The sequence below is a fragment of the Emiliania huxleyi genome, assembly GCF_000372725.1.
Source record: "Emiliania huxleyi CCMP1516 unplaced genomic scaffold EMIHUscaffold_51, whole genome shotgun sequence".
NCBI classification, from domain to species: domain Eukaryota; phylum Haptophyta; order Isochrysidales; family Noelaerhabdaceae; genus Emiliania; species Emiliania huxleyi.
Window position 1 is genome coordinate 281,923 of NW_005198167.1, and position 16,903 is coordinate 298,825.

Genomic DNA, 16,903 nt, shown 5'->3' on the forward strand with positions numbered 1-16,903 from the left:
CGCCGCTTGAGCTCATGTACCGCTCCCTCGTCACCGTCGGCCGACTGCGCCCTCGCCAGCGGGCCACCGGGTGCGAGCAACGTCTTTTGACAGCCGGGCGTTGTGCACAGGCGACCGCGTCCTCGCCAACGGCACGCTCCTCGACCTGCTCCGCCGCGTGCGCACCTTTGGCATCTGCCTCGCCAAGATGGACATCCGCCAGGCAGTCGTCGCTCTACTCTCGCCATACCTCGCCATACCTCGCCATACCTCGCCATCTCTCCCCATCTCTCCCCATCTCTCCCCATCTCTCCCCATCTCTCCCCATCTCTCCCCATCTCTCCCCATCTCTCCCCATCTCTCCCCATCTCTCCCCATCTCTCCCCATCTCTCCCCATCTCTCCCCATCTCTCCCCATCTCTCCCCATCTCTCCCCATCTCTCCCCATCTCTCCCCATCTCTCCCCATCCCTCCCCATCTCTCCCCATCTCTCCCCATCTCTCCCCATCCCTCCCCATCCCTCCCCATCTCTCCCCATCTCTCCCCATCTCTCCCCATCTCTCCCCATCTCTCCCCATCTCTCCCCATCTCTCCCCATCTCTCCCCATCTCTCCCCATCTCTCGCCACAGGAGAGCGACCGGCACTCCGAGGCGATCGACGCAATCACGCGCGCCCTCGGGCTCGGCCGGTGCGCTTCGCCCAGCATCGCAAGAGACCCCGACATCGATCACCCGACGTGACCCGTGATGACCCGAGATGACCCGTGATGACCGGAGATGGCCCGAGGTGGCCGGAGATGGCCCGCGGTCATTCGTGCCGCCAGGCGTGCCTCTCTCTTGTACTCTACCCCAATCTCCTGTCATCTCCCGCAGTCTCCTCATTAGGTACCTCGAGTGGGACGAAGAGGCGCGGATTGCGTGGCTCTCGGCGGAGCTGGTCTCGCCTCGGCCGCTCATCCCGGACGCAGGCAGACAGACAAAATAACCTCCAACTCCCTCAGTCTCTAGAGCTCCCCTCTCAATGACCACCTCCATGCACACTCGAGGTGGCCTTATCTTATGGAGGGAAGAACTAGAATCATCATCTAGGAGGGAGGGGCCCCCCCGCCCGACCCGCGGATACTCCCTCTCGCAGGCACGCTGGCGGCAGACGAGCGGGTGAAGGAGGTGTTGGCGACCTTCGCCCTCCTCGCCACGCTGCCGCCCGAGTGCCTGGGCGCCTACTGCATCTCGATGGCGCGCAGCGCGTCCGACGTGCTCGCGGTGCGGCTGCTGCAGGTCGAGCGCCGCGTCAGGTCGCCGCTGCTGGACACCTCGAGGACACGCCCAGGACATGTCCAGGACTTGTCGATAGGTCAAGAGCGGCGTCAAGTCGCCGATGCGCGTCGCGCCGCTCTTCGAGACGCGCGAGGACCTGCAGAATGCGCCGCGCGTCGTCGCGCGCCTCTTCTCCGTCGCCGCCTACAAGGGCGCCATCGGAGGCTTCCACGAGGTGATGCTCGGCTACTCTGACTCGTCCAAGGTCGAACCCTAACCCTGGCCCTGGCCCTGACCCTGGCCCTGACACTGACCCTTACCCTAACCCTGACCCTGGCCCTGACCCTGACCCTGACCCTGACCCTGACCCTAACCCTGACCCTAACCCTGACCCTAACCCTGACCCTAACCCTGACCCTAACCCTTACCCTAACCCTGACCCTAACCCTGACCCTAACCCTGACCCTGACCCTAACCCTAACCCTGACCCTGACCCTGACCCTAACCCTGACCCTAACCCTGACCCTAACCCTGACCCTGACCCTGACCCTGACCCTGTGTGGCCCGTCCAAGGACGCCGGCAAGTTCGCCTCGCTCTGGGAGCTCCACGTCGCCATGGAGAAGATTCTGGAGGCGGGCCGCGCCGCCGGCGTGCGCATCAACTTCTTCCACGGGCGCGGCGGCTCCATCGGCCGCGGAGGCGGCCCCCTCCACTTGGCGCTGCTGTCGCAACCCGCCGGCTCGATTGCCGGCGCGTACCGCGTAACCGTGCAGGGGGAGCAGATCCAGGCCTTCCTCGCCTCCACCGAGCTCGCGGTGCACACCTTCCAGAGCTACGCCATCTCCGTGCTCGAGCACACGATCTCGCCGCCAAAGCTCCCCACCGACGCGCAGCGCGAGCTGATGCAGCAGCTGGCCGACGCGTCTGCCAAGGCCTTTCAGGCGCAGGTCTACCAGTCGGAAGACGGCATCTTCTCGCGCTACTTTCACGCCGCCACGCCGACGTCGGCGCTGGCCTCGATGAACCTCGGCTCGCGGCCCGCGAAGCGCAAGGCTGCCGGCGGTATCGAGACGCTCCGCGCGATCCCGTGGGTGTTTGCCTGGACGCAGACGCGGCTCCACTTGCCCGTGTGGCTTGGGTGCGGCGCGGCGCTCGCGGAGCGTATCGCCGGAGGCGGGCTCGCCGAGCTGCGTGACGCGTACTCGACCTGGCCCTTCTTCCGCGGCCTGGTGGACCTGATGGAGCTCGAGCTCTCCAAGGCGGAGCCCGCCGTCTCCGAGTACTATGACGGCCGCCTCTGCACGCCGGACCTCCGCGCGGTCGGCGATGGGCTGCGGTCGGCGCTCGCGCAGGCGAAGGCGGCCGTCATGGAGGTTGCGGGCCACGCCCTCCTCCTCGAGAACCACCCGCTCGCCAAGCAGTCCTTCGGCCTGCGGCAGCCGTACCTGCTCACCCTGCACGCCATCCAGGGCGAGGTGATGGCGCGCCTCAAGAAGGAGCCGAGCGACGCGGAGAGGCTCGCGCTGGACGACGCCATGACCGTCACCGTGCAGGGGGTCGCCGCCGGCATGCAAAACACCGGCTAGGCTGCGCTGCTGGGGAGGTCCAAGGCTGAAGGGTTCGACCTATCTCCCGGCAGGCGCTGCTTCTTCCGCCGCCTCCCAATGCCGTGGGGGTCGCAGCCTTAGGCCGTTCGGCGTTGGGGGGGGGGGGGGGGGCGGAGCGGACGTGTTCCTAATGAGGGGGAGCGCGGCTCTTCCGTTGTACTCTATGCCAAGTCCTTAGTGTGTCTTACTTGGCGACGTCGCGCCGCTCTCTGTGTTTACATTTTTTGCGCATGCGCCTCTCTCTATACGAGTAGTTGACAAGGTACGAAAGAAATTGAACACACGTGTGTCTCTATTTTTTCAACGATTTAACACTATTATTTTTGAGAGTGTGTTTGGCCAATTTTTCAGTTTGGACGCGAGAAAACCCAGACGGCATCTCAACACACAACAGAAAATATGGCTGAGGCTACCAAATCCCCCGGACTCCTCTCGCTCTCCCTCACTAGGTCTGAGCGGCCTGTCCGCTCTCGCGCTCGCCAGATCGCCCAGCCGCCCTCTCACGCGGCGTGCGTGGCCGTACGAGGCTCCCGGTACGGTACCTACTAACCCAGCCTAAGAACCCAACGCCCACGCCTCGACCATCTTATGGGCAGCAGCTGGTTGGATAGCTCCTCTCCGTGGCCTAGGCAGCCGCACTCACCCTCGCCCCAGGTAAAGACGGCTCCGTTGGCAGTGATGGCGAGACCGTCGCACGCCCCAGCCGACACAGCGCGACGACGCGCTGGCCAGCAAAGGCCTCGATCTTCTTGGGCAGCAGCTGGCTCTGCTCGTCGCCGTGTCCCAAGCCGCCCCCGCCTCCAAGGCCCCAGCTCCAGGCGGCGCCGTCGGCAGTGATGGCGAGGCTGTGTGACTCTCGAGCGAGGCCACCGGCGCGAACACCATCACCAGCAAAAGCTCCACCTGCGAGGCGGGAGTTCGGCGTGCGTTGCGTCAATGGACGCAATGCACAAGCATTCGGAAACGCCGCTGCAGCCCCGACACGGCCGTGGACTCACGAGGGCGGCGGTGAGGAAGCGGGCATGAAGTATCTAGAGAGCCCCGCCTTCGGGTAGTGGTGGACTGGCGCCTCTATTAGCTGCGCGACGGCATCCAATCTCTGTTCACAAGAGGCACGTGTGAAGGGGGGGGGCGGGCTCTTCACGGAGCGCGCGCGCCGCAGGCCCGGCGCCGAATGCAGCGGCAGGATGACGATGACCGCGGTCACGACCTATGTGCAGAGGCGGTGGAGCCTCGCGGGGCGCGTCTCGGCCGGAGGCGCAAGGAGGACGACCAGCGCGTGTCGCGACCTTCTCGGCCTGCGGAGGGGGTTGGGAGGGCGGGGTCGGGAGGGTGCCCAGGAGCAGGTGGCGGCACAGGCGACGTGGCCGGTGGAGGCGCTCGGCGGGCGGAACGGCAGGCGGAGATGGGTGGCGGTGAGGGCGGTGCAGGGGCGGTGCAGGGGCGGACGGGGCGGACGGGGGCGGGGGCGGGGCGGGGCCGGGTCTCTGTGCGCCGGGCGACACAGCGCTCTGGCGGAGGCACCCATCGCGCTACTGGCAGTGGCTGCGAGACTCTCGTCTCGAAGGTGGGCGCGTGTCGCTCTCTGGAGGTGTCTCTCTCCTCGCACCGACGCCAGGGAAGTGTCTCGGAGGTGTCTCGGAAGCGTCTCGGAGGTGTCTAGGAGGTGTCTAGGAGGCGTCTCGGAGGTGTCTCGGAAGTGTCTAGGAGGTGTCTCGGAGGCGTCTCGGAGGTGTCTCTCTCCTCGCACCGACGCCAAGAAGCCCCACACGAGCATCTGCATCAGCCACGGCCTCCAGCTCGGCGGCTTGCCTGCCCGGGGCGGCGGCGAGCGGTTGTGCGTGAGCTGCACTGGCTGAGAGCGCTGCCGCCGTGCGGTCTGGCATGCGTGAGGGAGGAGGCACTGTGCATGTCCGCCATCTAAAGGGGCGCACCGTACTCTCCAGATCGCAGGAGGTGCAGGCCAAACCGGTCGACGCACCTGTGACGAGGTGGGGTCTGGACGGGGTGGTCCGGGACGCCGCGGGGCGCAACGGCGTGCAGCCGGCAGGTGCGGTGGCCGCATGGGAGCCAGCACGCCCCAGCAGCAGCCAGGAGCGCGTGTGTGCCAGCGAGGCGCGTGCGCTAATGAAACGGGCGTCGCGAGCGGCGCTTCGGGGCCGCCCGAGGCCGCACGGCCCCTCCTCTCTTCTCCGTCGCACCCACGGGCCGCACACGCCGGTGGGTGTGTGCTGCTGGTCGGTGCGCTGGCCGGCGTGAGGGCACGGACCGGTTGTAGCCCGCCATGGCGAGGTTGAGCAGCAGCACGCCACACACGACCGAGATGACAAAGTTGGTGAGGTACCACGCGCACCTGCGTGCGTGCGGGGCCATCTCAGCCACACCCGTGGCCAAGGAACGACGGGCAGGGCTGGGGGGCCGGCACTCTGAGGCGGCGCCTGACGCCGCAAAGGCGACGCCAAAGACGAGGTTTACGCAGTGCTGCAGGAAGCCCGCAAAGGCCTGCGCGGTGCAGCAGCGGCAGTGGCGAGGCAGCGCGCGGGGTCAGCGCGAGGGCGAGCGCGCCTGCTTGCTCGCGTCGAAGAACCGGTGTGAGGTCTCATTGTATCGCAGGCTAGGACCGGATGCGGCGGCAGCGGGAGAGGGAGGGAGGCGTGAGCGGCGGGCGATGAGGGTGATTTACCCGATCTCGCTAAAAGCGGCCGTGTCCCCTCCCGGGGGGGCAGGCGAGCACGCACCTCGCGTCCGAGCGCGAGTCGACGAGTGGTCGCCGAGATATCGCCGAACAACGGTTCGAGTGATTACAACCCGCAGCACAGCTGCGAGTTGTAACTCGACTGCCGATCGCGCGTGCGGAATGTAAATGGAGCTCGCTGGCGCCAGTGCACGGCAGCGCCGCCTAGTGGACCGGCGGGAAGGGACGGGGAGGCGTTAATCGACGATCTGAGGCCGCTGGGGTGGATCCAATAAGAATGATGCCCGGCACGCCTGGAGCGTCGCCTGCAGCGAGACGAGCGGCTTCGACGCGTCGAGCGCCGTGCCGGCAGCCGCAGCCCGAGACGGCGGCGCCGAAACGCAGTCCGTTATAGCGGTGCGGCGGGTGCGGCGGAGGGGGTAGCGCGGCCGGCGAGCGTGTCTCGAGAGCGTGCAGCCGTTGCAGCGACGTGCAGCGCGAGTGTGCTCAGCGGTCGCCGAGCACAGCTCGCTGCGGCCGTGCACCGATATAGCTGTCGGCGCTACGGAGCGGCGGCAGGGCTGGTGAAGCAGCAGGACAGCCGGCGACGCCCAGGATAAAGGTGGCGCAGCAGCCATGCTAACAGCCTTAAAAGAAGAATCTGTAAACCCGAAAAGAAGAATTTAAGACGCCGAACACAAGAATTTAAACAACACAACTCTCTCTCACAGCAGACAGGCTCGACACAGGTGCGAACTGGCGCGTGCTAGCACAATCACAGGCACACCACCGGAGCCGCCTAAGCGACTCCGCTAAGAACGGCAATGCACTTAGCTCCGTGCACAATGCCGCTCTCCCCGCGCTAGCTCGTTCACCGTCTGCCAAGAAGGTAGATGGTGACCGCGCGGGCGCTCGATTTTCCGCGGCTCGTTTCGCCAGCACGGCAGCACGTCTCTTTCAAATCTCCGGCTATGGCGAGGCCAAAGAGCACGATAGCACAGCAGCACGTCTACCTGCAACTAACTACCTCCACTCGGCTCCGTCCGGCACCGAGCTCTGGCACGACAGCACGGCAGCACGTCTCTCTCCACTCGGTCTCCTAGCACCCACCCAGTCTACTTGGCACGACAGCACGGCAGCACGTCTCTCTCCACTCGGGGCTCCTAGCACCCACCCACAGTCTCCTTGGCACGACACAGCACAGCAGCACGTCTCTCTCCACTCGGGGCTCCGGGCACCCACCCAGTCTCCTTGGCACGACAGCACGGCAGCACGTCTCTCTCCACTCGGGCTCCGGCACCCACCCAGTCATTGCACGGCAGCACGGCAGCACGTCTCTCTCCACTCGGGCTCCGGGCACCCACCCAGTCATTGCACGGCAGCACGGCAGCACGTCTCTCTCCGCTCGGGCTCCGGGCACCCACCCAGTCATTGCACGGCAGCACGGCAGCACCTCTCTCTCCACTCGGGCTCCGGGCACCCACCCAGTCATTGCACGGCAGCACGGCAGCACCTCTCTCCCCACTCGGGCTCCGGGCACCCACCCAGTCATTGCACGGCAGCACGGCAGCACGTCTCTCTCCACTCGGGCTCCCTCCCTCCCTCTTCCCTCTCCCCCCCTTTCTCTATTCACTATTATTACTCTCATTACTCCCATTACTCCCATTACTCTCATTACTCCCATTACTCTCATTACTCCCATTACTCTCATTACTCCCATTACTCTCACTATTATTATTATTATTATTACTATTAGTACTATTTATTACTCTACTACTACTATTAATATTACTGTTATTATTACTATTATTTATTACTATTATTACTCTATTATTATTATTTATTTTATTTATTTATTATTATTATTAAAACCCGCGTCGCGCTTCGACGACCTGTCCTTCGACCCGATGGACGCCTCGCCGCTGCCGGCGCGCGGCCTCGCCGCTGCCGGGTGCGTACAAGCCATGCCTCCCAGACGCTCCACTTCTTCCGCCCGCGCTCCTCTCGTCTGCGCCTCTCACCGCCGAAGCCACACTTCACCGCCGCGGCCGCGCTCCGCCCAGGCGCGGCACAAAAGTGATCCTCACCGACCTCCGAAAGCACGACGACCTCAACGGAGAGGTCGGCTTCATCGTCTTCAAGCCAGACGACCGCTTCGACGGCGAGCTCCGGTACCGCGTCCTCCTGCGCGACCACCCGGACATCGTCTTTGCCAAGGGATCAAACCTGCTCGTCGACACGTGCGCAATTTGCGCCGCGCGCCGCTCCACCCGCGCGCCCGCCGCTCAGTAACTCTTCGCTCCGCCCCCCGCGCCGCCCGCGCAGGAGCGTCGACGACCACCCGATCCAGTCGCTCCTCGACTGCTTCAAGCAGAAGCTCGGACTGACCGCTTCGATGTGCCATTCCGTGCTCGCGCAAGCCCTGTCCGAGTCGATGATCCAGCCGGCGTGCCGCGCACTCGCCAGGCCCGCACTCGCCCGCGCCCCGCCCCTGACGGCCTGCCCGTCAGCGCAGGTGAACCCCCCTGCCGGAAGCGACGGGGACATCACCTTCCGCCTCTCGCTCCTCGCAAGCCTGTCACCGGTCTGCCTGGAGGACCCGCGCGGCCAGCTCGTGGCGCGCCTCGCCCGCGCCTCCCGCAGCCGCGCACGCGCCCCCGCTCTCAGCGAGTGCGCCTCCCCCAGCCGCGCACGCCCCCGCTCAGAGCGCCCCATCGCGAACCATGTGCGCAGATCTGGGACGCCGCCTCCTTCGACCACGAGTCCGACAGCGCAGTGGTCGAACTTGCAAAGATTCCCGATGAGCAAGCGCTGGTGCGCCCAAATTCGAACGCAGCAGTTCCGACTCGCTCGCACCCCGCCACCCTCTCTCGCCTCTGCCCGCCTCGCACACGCACTCGCCTCCTCCTCTCGCTCACCTCCTCCACATCACGCTCTCACTAGCCCTCCCCGCCGCTCTGCCAGGACATCCGCAACGAGCGCGGCGAGGCCGAGAAGAAGGCCAACGAGCGCCGCGAGCAGCCCTCGACCAGCTCGGCGCCGACTCGCGCCTCGGCGCGCCAGGCGTCGGCAGACTACAACCAGCCCAACTACCTTGTGCGCCGCCGCCCCCACCCAGAGCCGCGCGACGCACCGCCCGCCCTCACCCGGCCGCCCTCCGCGCCCTGGACGCGCCCCCCGCCCGCCCCTCGTCTCCTCTGCCACCGCGCCTCCCCCTCCAACGCCTCCGCCTCCGTGACACGTTCGCGTCGCCGCCGCCACGCCTCCCGAGCCCACCACCCCCATCGCCGCCGCCGCCGTCGCCACCGCCGCCGCCGCCGCCACCCAGTCCGCCACCGCCCAGCCTGTCGCCTCCGCCGCCGCCGCCACCGCCTCCCCCTCCACCGCCTCCACCACCACCGCCACCTCCTCCCCGCCCCGCCGCCGTCGGGCTGCCCCCCTGTCTGCGCGCAAGCCAGGCCCCGCCCCGCCACACACCTCCACCGTCGACACCTCCGCCGCCGCCACCACCCGCCGACGCCGTCCCCGCCGCCTGCCGCCGCCGCCGCCCCACCCGTGGCCGGGAGGGTCGACCGCCCCCGGGCGCCTCCCGCCCCCTCTAGCGACCGCCCCATCGCGGCCCCCCTCGCCTCTAACGAACGCGCTGCTCTCCCCCCCCTCCCTCTGCGCAGCCGCCGGCGATGCTTGGCGAGGACGGCGAGGAGGTGGAGGAGGACGAGGACGAGGACGAGGGCGGGAGCGTGGCACAGGTCTCCGACGGGGGGAGCGACAGCGACGGCGACGGCTCCGACTTCGACTTTGAGACGCTCGGAGCGCCGCGGGTGCGCGGCAGCTAAGTAGTGGGGAGAGGGGGGGGGGGGGGGGAAGGTCCGGCCTTGCTGGTCAGGGAGCCCGCGCGCGTCGCTCTCGTGGCCCGCACCAACTGCCCCTTCCCTCTGTCGCGCAGGCGCCCGCCAAGCCCTCCCGCAAGGCGAAGGCGGCCAAAAAGGCGCCGACCGGCGGCAAGGCCAAGGTGCCCCGCGCGCCTCTGCACCCCACACTCGCCGGCGGAGGCGGGTTGGCCCGGGGGGGGTGCTCTCGCGACGGCTGCCTGTGGCTCGTCCGGCGATGCTCCGCGCCGCCCTATCCGACCCGCCCCGAGCGTCGACCGCCGCCTGTTCCCACCGCCACGTCCGCAGGCGGGCGGCGAGCGCAAGAAGAAGCGGGTCTCGACCCGCGGCGCCAGGGCGAGCATCACCCCCGGCGGCCGCGGCTTCGTGTGCATCAACCCCGACTGCGACGAGGCGAGTCTTGCCTCCGCCCTCTGGCCTCCTCCCCCCTCTCCACCCTAACCCACGCCTCCGCCCTCGCCGCCGCCAACCCTCACTCCGCCTCACCCCCTCGCCGCCTCCTCACCCCGCCGCCTCTGCGCGCGCCCCTCTCCCTCCACCGCCGCCTCCCTCCCCGCCTTCAGTTCCGCGATACGGCGGAGGGGATCTTCGAGCACATCGAGCGCGCCCACCCCGGGCTCGAGCCGCGCCGCGAGGTCCGCAACGGCAACGAGGCGCCGCCGTAGTAGAGTAGCCGCCGCCCTCACTCGCCGCCTGCGCAGAGGGCCCCGCCCCGCCCCGCAGCGCACGCCGCGGAGCGCACCGAGCCTCGTGCCGGTCGCCTCGTCTCCAGCGCAGGCCCACGCCCCCCCTCGCCGCCTGGCCGCAGGTCAAGTGCCTCTTCGACGGCTGCGCGAAGCCGTGGGTGAAGTGCGTCCTCCGCGGCAACGGCACCATCAACCTCCACCACGTGCGGACGCACGAGGCGCTCCACTCCATCGGCGACCCGCCTCGCAAGGGCTTCGTTTGCCCGAGCTGCGACTCCCTGCACGACACGGCCGACGCGGCGTGGGCGTGCGCGGCGACGCACGGCGTCGAGCACGACAACAAGCGCTGCCTCTGGGATGGCTGCGGCGAGAGCTTCAAGTTCCCGTCGACCTACAAGGCGCACGAGCCCAAGCACACCGGCATCTGGCCCTTCCACTGCCCGACCTGCGGCGAGGGGCAGAAGACAAAGGCCGAGGCGGACGGCCACTGCGTGATCGGCTCCGCCTGCGTTTGCGGCTGGGTGTCGTACGCCTGCCGCGGCAAGAGTGCGCTGCTCGCCCCTCCCCACTTCCCCTCTCACGCCACGCTCGCCACCACCCACCCTCCACTCTCTCACGCCCCTCACCCTTGCTCGCTCGCAGGCCTCAACGAGAAGGAGCTTGCCGCGCACCTCAAGCGCTGCCGGGCGGAGGGCGGGCTCGCGACCAAGGACACCTTGGCCGTCGGCCAGGTCAAGCGCCGCAAGCTCAACGAGGCGGAGTGAGCGCGCCAGCGTCTCTGGCCAGCAGCAGAGCGGCGGCGGCGGGCGGGCGGCATGGCTGCGGCGCGGCCGCGCGACGGAGTGAGCGGAGGTGTATGGCGGCTCGGCGGGGGCGGCGACGCGAGCTGCCTCGAGCGCTCAGCCGCGGCGGCGGCACATCTCGAGGTGCGGCTGCGGCGTCGAGGCGAGAGAGAGTCGAGAGAGAGAGAGCAGGCCAGAGCGAGCCCTTGCGCTTGGCTCGGCGAGGGGCGGGGGAGCGGCGAGATGCTGAGGCCTTCGTTGTCTGCGTGTACGACTCGCCGCCCGCGCCTCCGAACCACGTCTGCGGGAGGGGTGTGGGGCGGGGCGTGCGGGGGACGTGCGATCCGAGGCCTGGGCGCACTTGTGTTGCTCCTCCTCGCTGCGCACGGGCTGTGCAGCTGACTGTTGAGCCGGTGGTGTGCTCTGTGTGCTGCAGAGAGTCAGGCCTTTGGCCGTGTCCTTTGTACGATACTATATTGTGGGGTTGGGACGCCTCTAGTACTGCGCTGAAATAGACTCGGTCGACTGTGCGCCTTTTTACTAGGAGCGAGGCCGAAGGATGCACGGCCCGCCCACACACCAGCCACGCACCCATCCGCCACAGCCGCACACGCCACACGGCGACAGACCCACACGCTGTGCACGGGTCGCCTCTCTGCCGGCTTGTCGCCCGCCACGACCGCGCCTCCACACGACCGGCCACCGACCACCCCACCCGCCAGCAGCCGCTCTCCGCATCTCACAGCCTCTCGCGCCCACCGCCGGCCAGCAGACTCGACCTCGCCCACGAGGACGGTCGTTCCCGCCTCGTGGGCCCGGATCTGCTCGAGCTCGAGCGCCCGGCCGGAGGAAGGACGCGTCTAGCCCGCCCGCGAGGGCCGAACTGACGAGTACGCGGAGCTGCGGCGGCTCTCAATGTGCGGCGCAGCCTCTGGCGGCAGCTCGTGAGCCTGGCTGTGTGCGGGCGGCGGCGTAAAGGTACGTCCGCCACGTGCTGCCGCCGCCCGCAGCGGGCCGCATGTCGCCCTGCCGATCTCGAAGCTCGCCGCCGCCCGGCAGCGGCGTGCTCCTCGCGGCGACACGCCGGCCTACAACAGCAGCACCAACCGGCACTGGGCTCCGCGAGCGGCTCGTCACCCTGCAGGTTGGTACGGCGTCAGCAAGGCAGCCGCGTCGGTGCAAAGGCGGCGTCGCCGCCGCGGCGTGATCGGGTCGGGGGTGGCGACGCGCTGCTGGCCTCGGCGCCAGCCTTGTGGGCTGCGGTGGCTGCCTTCGCACTGGGATTGGCGACGAGAGCTTTCACGCTGCGCCGGCGTGGCTGCGAGCGCAGCTCGCGCGATGTGCTTTGATCATTTGCTCGCCAATGGAAGCGGCACCGGCGCGCTTCTGTGGCAGCAACGTAGGTGCGAAGCGGTCACGATTGACAGCACGATGAGCAGGCACTCGTTTTGCGGCTTCGGCACGATGTGGGCCGGCCGGCGCCATGGCACGCCCAGCGAAGACAGCTAGCATTCGCCGCGACCGTAAGCTGAGGCTTGCGACTCCCGGTGCATCGCGTCGAGAGTTGCGGAGCTGTTGTTGTTCGGGTGTGGGTAGCGTCGCGGTGTCGAGCCTGGCGTGGCACGCCGCTCGTAGGTGGGTTGACCACCCGCGTTTTCTTTTCTCACAAGAGAGGTTGTGTGAATAACAGAGAGAGAGAGAGAGCTCTCTCTCTCTGTGAATAACAGGAAACTGAGAAAAAGCGTCCCTCGGAAACAAGCTGCACATACACACATATAGAGCCTTAGATTTTTAGTCTCTCACGCCTCTCCATTGGCCACACAGAGCGCAAGTGCGGCTGGACGATCTCGAGCACAACATGCCTACCCTCCCCTTCAACGGCCCCGTCGGTCGGCCTCAGTCAGTCTATACTATGCCGACTCCGCCGCGCGCACACGCGGCGCTCGAGGCCCTCTCCCGTCGCCGCACCCAGCACCGTCACGACGTACCACAGGTGGTCGGCGCGGTCGCCGCACGCGGCCGAGAGGAGGTCGAAGAAGGCGTACAGCTCGCGCCGGAGCTGCGCGGGCGGCGCCGTGATGGCGATGCCGGAGGCGGCGAACGGCTGCCACATGTTGTAGAACGCGGGGTGGACCGGCACGCCCGGCGGCGCGTAGGCCAGTGCTGCCGTGCTGCCGTGATGCCGTGCTCTGGCGAGCCGGAGATGTGAGAGACGTGCTGCCGTGCTGCCGTGCTCTGGCGAGCCGGAGATGTGAGAGACGTGCTGCCGTGCTGCCGTGAGAGACGTGCTGCCGTGCTGCCGTGATGCCGTGCTCTGGCGAGCCGGAGATGTGAGAGACGTGCTGCCGTGCTTTTGGCCTCGCCAGAGCCGGAGATGGGAGAGACGTGCTGCCGTGCTGCGGTGCTTTGGCCGAAGATCCAGAAGAGAGAGGGCAGTCGAGCAACGTGTGCATCGTGGCGCCCCGCACTGCTCTTCCCTTCCTATGAGCAAGGAATGCGCGGAGACGCTTTGAATGAGCGAGCTGCGTTTGAGTGTGCAAAGCAGCATGCTTAGAGCAGAGCAGCCGCAGCGTCGAGGGAGGCAGAGCGCCTACTTGAGCGGGTAGAAACGCAGCAGTCCCTCGGCTCCCACGATGCTGCGCCCGCCGCGACGGGACGAGCGGCCCCTCCCCGGCTCGCTTGCTTGCCCTTCAAGCGACCGAACACAGGTTCTGCAAAGTAAGATACCAATCCCAATTGTAATCGGAGCTGCTGGGCGCCCGCCTCGTTTAGAGCGTTTTGGAATTGGAGAGTTTTGTTTGGAGGAGGCCCCAAAACGAACTTTGTTACATGTACCCGCTAGCTACCTCTGAAGATAGATGGGCCACCGAAGCAGAGAGAGAGAGGGGAAACGTGAATTCGAGCGCCGTCTGGGAACTAACTCAACTCTCCCTTAGAGGAGAGCAGAGAACCGCGCAGAAGGAAGAAACACGTGTGGGACGCGGTACTAGTACTATAGTAGCCTTTGCACTCTCAGGAGGATCGCAGATCGCCGGCGGCGGCCATACTCGAGTATTGGCCGTGTGCTGAGGGAGGGTGTAGAGGATGTAGAGTGTAGAGCGCTGTAGAGCTGTAGAGATGTAGAGTGCTGGAGAGCTGTAGAGCTCTACATCCGCCGCGTGACGAGGCGCCTGCGTTGTAGAGCGATGTAGAGGCGCTCTACAACGTGAAATCTCTACAACAAACTCTACATCATAAGCGGCGAACGAGGCACGGTCGCTCTCCGACATGAGGCGCGTTGCACTTGCCAGTGCTGCCCTGGCCTTCTGTCTGCCCGCCCAATGGGTGGCAGGTGCCTCTGCTGCTATGGCATGCCTCACGGCTGCGACTGGCCGGCGCCTCGGCGCGTCAGCTCGGCTCGGCGTAGCGATAGTGGCCAGCGCAACTCGCCTGGACTCAACGCTCAGCCAGGAGCTCCCGCACGCGCTGGCGCGAGTCATGGCGCATGCAACGCGTCTGAATGCTCGCCTCGCCTCGCGCAAATGCGACCGTCCTCGCAGCCGACAGTCCACCGCCTGCTAAAGAAGCACAGCGACGAATGCGGCACCGGCGACACATGGCAGGCTGGTCATGACGCAGTTATAGGGTGTTGTGTGCCGTCAGAGGGACTCTCTGTGTGTCAGGGATAGTCAGGGCTGTCCATCAGAGCTTCACTAAGCTCGGAGACACCCCATTAGCGCGGCTCGACCTCTTTGAGTCACTGCCTTCCCGGCGGTTTGGCTGTAGAGCCTCTACAACAAACTCTACAACAAAATCGCGCTCTACATCGCTCTACAACGCAGGCGCCTCGTCACGCGGCGGATGTAGAGCTCTACAGCTCTACAGCACTCCGGAGCGCTCTACATCTCTACAGCTCTACAGCGCTCTACACTCTACATCCTCTACACCCTCCCTCAGGCCGTGTGTGTGCACGCGGCCGCGCTCGCTTTCTTTAATCTGGCGCCGGTCAGTCCGAGCCCCGAGAAATTCTTTTATGTGTGCACCGACGCCGGCCCCACTCCGCGCCGGACTCGCGCGCACTGCCACTAGCACGGGAGCCGGAAATAAACTCTGTTGCGTCCACCCACCCACAGTTCGTGCTTGCTCAAATGGCGTCCACAAGGTGTGTGCAGCCAGGGCAGCCAGGTGGGAGACCTGAAATGCTGCCGCCTGGCAGACGGAAGCACGGAACACGCACACGCTTGCGGGTCCATTTCCCTGCGATACGCAGAAAAACTGCTTCCCCTCCTCAGTATGCGGCTCCCAAGGACCGAGCAACTTGTTGCCGTGCGCCTTTTATTGCGTCGGAGGGAGACGCGGCACGAAAATACCAAAATGGAAAGGCCCAGGAGCGACAATGGGCCGCGCAAGGCATTTAATTTTTCCAAACCGTCCCGAAACGTGTTCACGACAATGCGTTGTGAAAGTCTCGGGCTCCATCATGCTGCGCCGCCTGGAGGCCCTCCCTCGCCCCTCTCATCATGCCGCGACCACGCCCACGCTCCACAGTATCCTCCATGCACCCTCTCGGGCATACGCGGGCGCCGGATTGCTCCTCGGGGCAACGCGCTTGCCGCCGCACCTCGCGGCGCTCTGCTCTGCTCCGCCTTCGTCGCGGCGGCCGCACGAGCTATGACATAAGCAGCATCCGCTGTTTCTAGGTTATCTCCGTACCCGAACACCTCACGCTCCGCGCGGCGAAATATCGACGCGCTGCCACCGCCGCTCGCACAGTGCAGGAGCTGCTCACGCAACTCGCCACCCTCTCCGCCGCCGCTCCGGCCGCCACCGACCCGGCCGCCACCGACCCGGCCGCGAGCGGCTCGAGCCCGCTCTCGGCTCGCGCCGGCTGCTGCTTGATTTGCTGCTGTGCACTGGCGGCGCCGCCGCGCTGGCCGCCGCGACCGTGCCGCCCGTGCAGCGCCGCTACGCCTCCTCCCTCGCGCCCGCCACGCGCGTCGCCCTGCTCCAGCTCTGGGCGCAGTCGTCGCCAGAGTCGACCGTCACGCTGGTCAGTGTGCGGCTGCAGACTCGCAGGCTGCCGTGGGCTCTCCTCGCGGCGGTGGCGATCCTGGACGGGGTGACGGCCGCCCTATCGCCGCTCCTCGGCATCGGCGCCGCCGCCATCTACCACGCTCTCGCCGCCGCCGCCGCCGCCGGCGGCGGCGCCGCCGCCGCCCGACACAGGCGACCTCGGCCGCCTCTCGGCCGCCTCTCGGCCGCCTCTCGGCTGCCTCTCGGCTGCCTCTCGGCTGCCTCTCGGCCGCCTCTCGGCTGCCTCCCCACCTGCCCCGGGCTGGCACAGGCTGCTGCGCTGGCTCCTCTCTCTTGTCGGCATCGAGCTGCGCCCACCCGTCTGGATGACGAGGGCGGCGGCGGCGCGCGATCCCCTCTTATCGTCCTCTCTCGTCTCTCCTCTCCTCTCCTCTCCTCTCTCCTCTCTCCTCTCTCCTCTCCTCTCCTCTCCTCGCCTCTCTCCTCTCTCCTCTCTCCTCTCCTCTCCTCTCCTCTCTCCTCTCTCGTCTCTCCTCTCCTCTCCTCTCCTCTCTCCTCTCCCCTCCCCTCCCGCCGCCGCGCCCTCGCCGGCTGCTGTGCTCGCCGCCTCCTCACGCCTGCCGCACCCGCGGACAGGCGCCGCCCCCGCCGAAGCGAACCGGCTTTTGGGGCGCTCTGGGCCTGGACGAGCCTGCCCTCGGCCCCGCGCAGTTGCAGGCGGCGCGGCGGGCGGCGCTCTCCAGGCTGCACCACCCCGCGGCGCTGCTGCTCTCGCGCGACGCAGAGGCGCGAGAGTGTGCCGAGATGTGCGGAGAGTGTCGTCTCCCAAGGGAGGGTGGCGGGCCCTGAGGCAGAGGCGCGAGATTGCCCGAGATTTCGGTTTGGCACCACCCAACCTTTCGCTCCCCCCCCCCCCCCCTTGGAGCAGGTCGAGCTGAGCGCGCCCACGATGCCGACGCGGGCTGCACGGAGGACACCTCCACCGGCGCGGTGGTTGGGAACCAGACCTTTCGG

The 16,903-nt window shown here is 67.2% G+C and overlaps 4 protein-coding genes across 4 annotated transcripts in view; 3 read left to right on the forward strand and 1 right to left on the reverse strand.

The window, feature by feature from the left end:
• EMIHUDRAFT_521922 (hypothetical protein) overlaps window positions 1-2,823 on the forward strand; it is a gene marked incomplete at both ends in the record, with an annotated part of 6,335 nt that extends 3,512 nt beyond the window's left edge. Inside the window, 6 exons of the mRNA XM_005766542.1 lie at window positions 60-205; window positions 610-666; window positions 863-916; window positions 1,069-1,257; window positions 1,334-1,501; window positions 1,810-2,823. Of these exons, the coding sequence (XP_005766599.1) occupies window positions 60-205; window positions 610-666; window positions 863-916; window positions 1,069-1,257; window positions 1,334-1,501; window positions 1,810-2,823 (1,628 nt within the window). The remainder of the gene's footprint in view (window positions 1-59; window positions 206-609; window positions 667-862; window positions 917-1,068; window positions 1,258-1,333; window positions 1,502-1,809) is intronic.
• A 1,015-nt stretch (window positions 2,824-3,838) lies between these two features.
• EMIHUDRAFT_103555 (hypothetical protein) lies at window positions 3,839-6,156 on the reverse strand (the record flags this gene model as incomplete). The annotated part of the gene is made up of 7 exons (XM_005766454.1): window positions 3,839-3,943; window positions 4,134-4,142; window positions 4,595-4,656; window positions 4,779-4,825; window positions 5,114-5,197; window positions 5,270-5,346; window positions 6,064-6,156. The coding sequence occupies 7 exons, from the start codon at window positions 6,154-6,156 to the stop codon at window positions 3,839-3,841; spliced, it is 477 nt and encodes a 158-aa protein (XP_005766511.1).
• Window positions 6,157-7,425: 1,269 nt separating this feature from the next.
• On the forward strand, window positions 7,426-10,858 carry EMIHUDRAFT_103556 (hypothetical protein; the record flags this gene model as incomplete). Its single annotated transcript, XM_005766455.1, has 11 exons — window positions 7,426-7,469; window positions 7,582-7,758; window positions 7,844-8,033; window positions 8,252-8,332; window positions 8,483-8,614; window positions 9,190-9,339; window positions 9,465-9,530; window positions 9,697-9,774; window positions 9,972-10,043; window positions 10,217-10,640; window positions 10,737-10,858. The coding sequence occupies 11 exons, from the start codon at window positions 7,426-7,428 to the stop codon at window positions 10,856-10,858; spliced, it is 1,536 nt and encodes a 511-aa protein (XP_005766512.1).
• A 580-nt stretch (window positions 10,859-11,438) lies between these two features.
• EMIHUDRAFT_356726 (hypothetical protein) lies at window positions 11,439-12,566 on the forward strand. Its single transcript, XM_005766456.1, has one exon. It carries the CDS (start codon window positions 12,215-12,217, stop codon window positions 12,383-12,385), a length of 171 nt encoding a protein of 56 aa, XP_005766513.1. The 5' UTR covers window positions 11,439-12,214; the 3' UTR covers window positions 12,386-12,566.
• The last annotated feature ends 4,337 nt before the right edge of the window (window positions 12,567-16,903 follow it).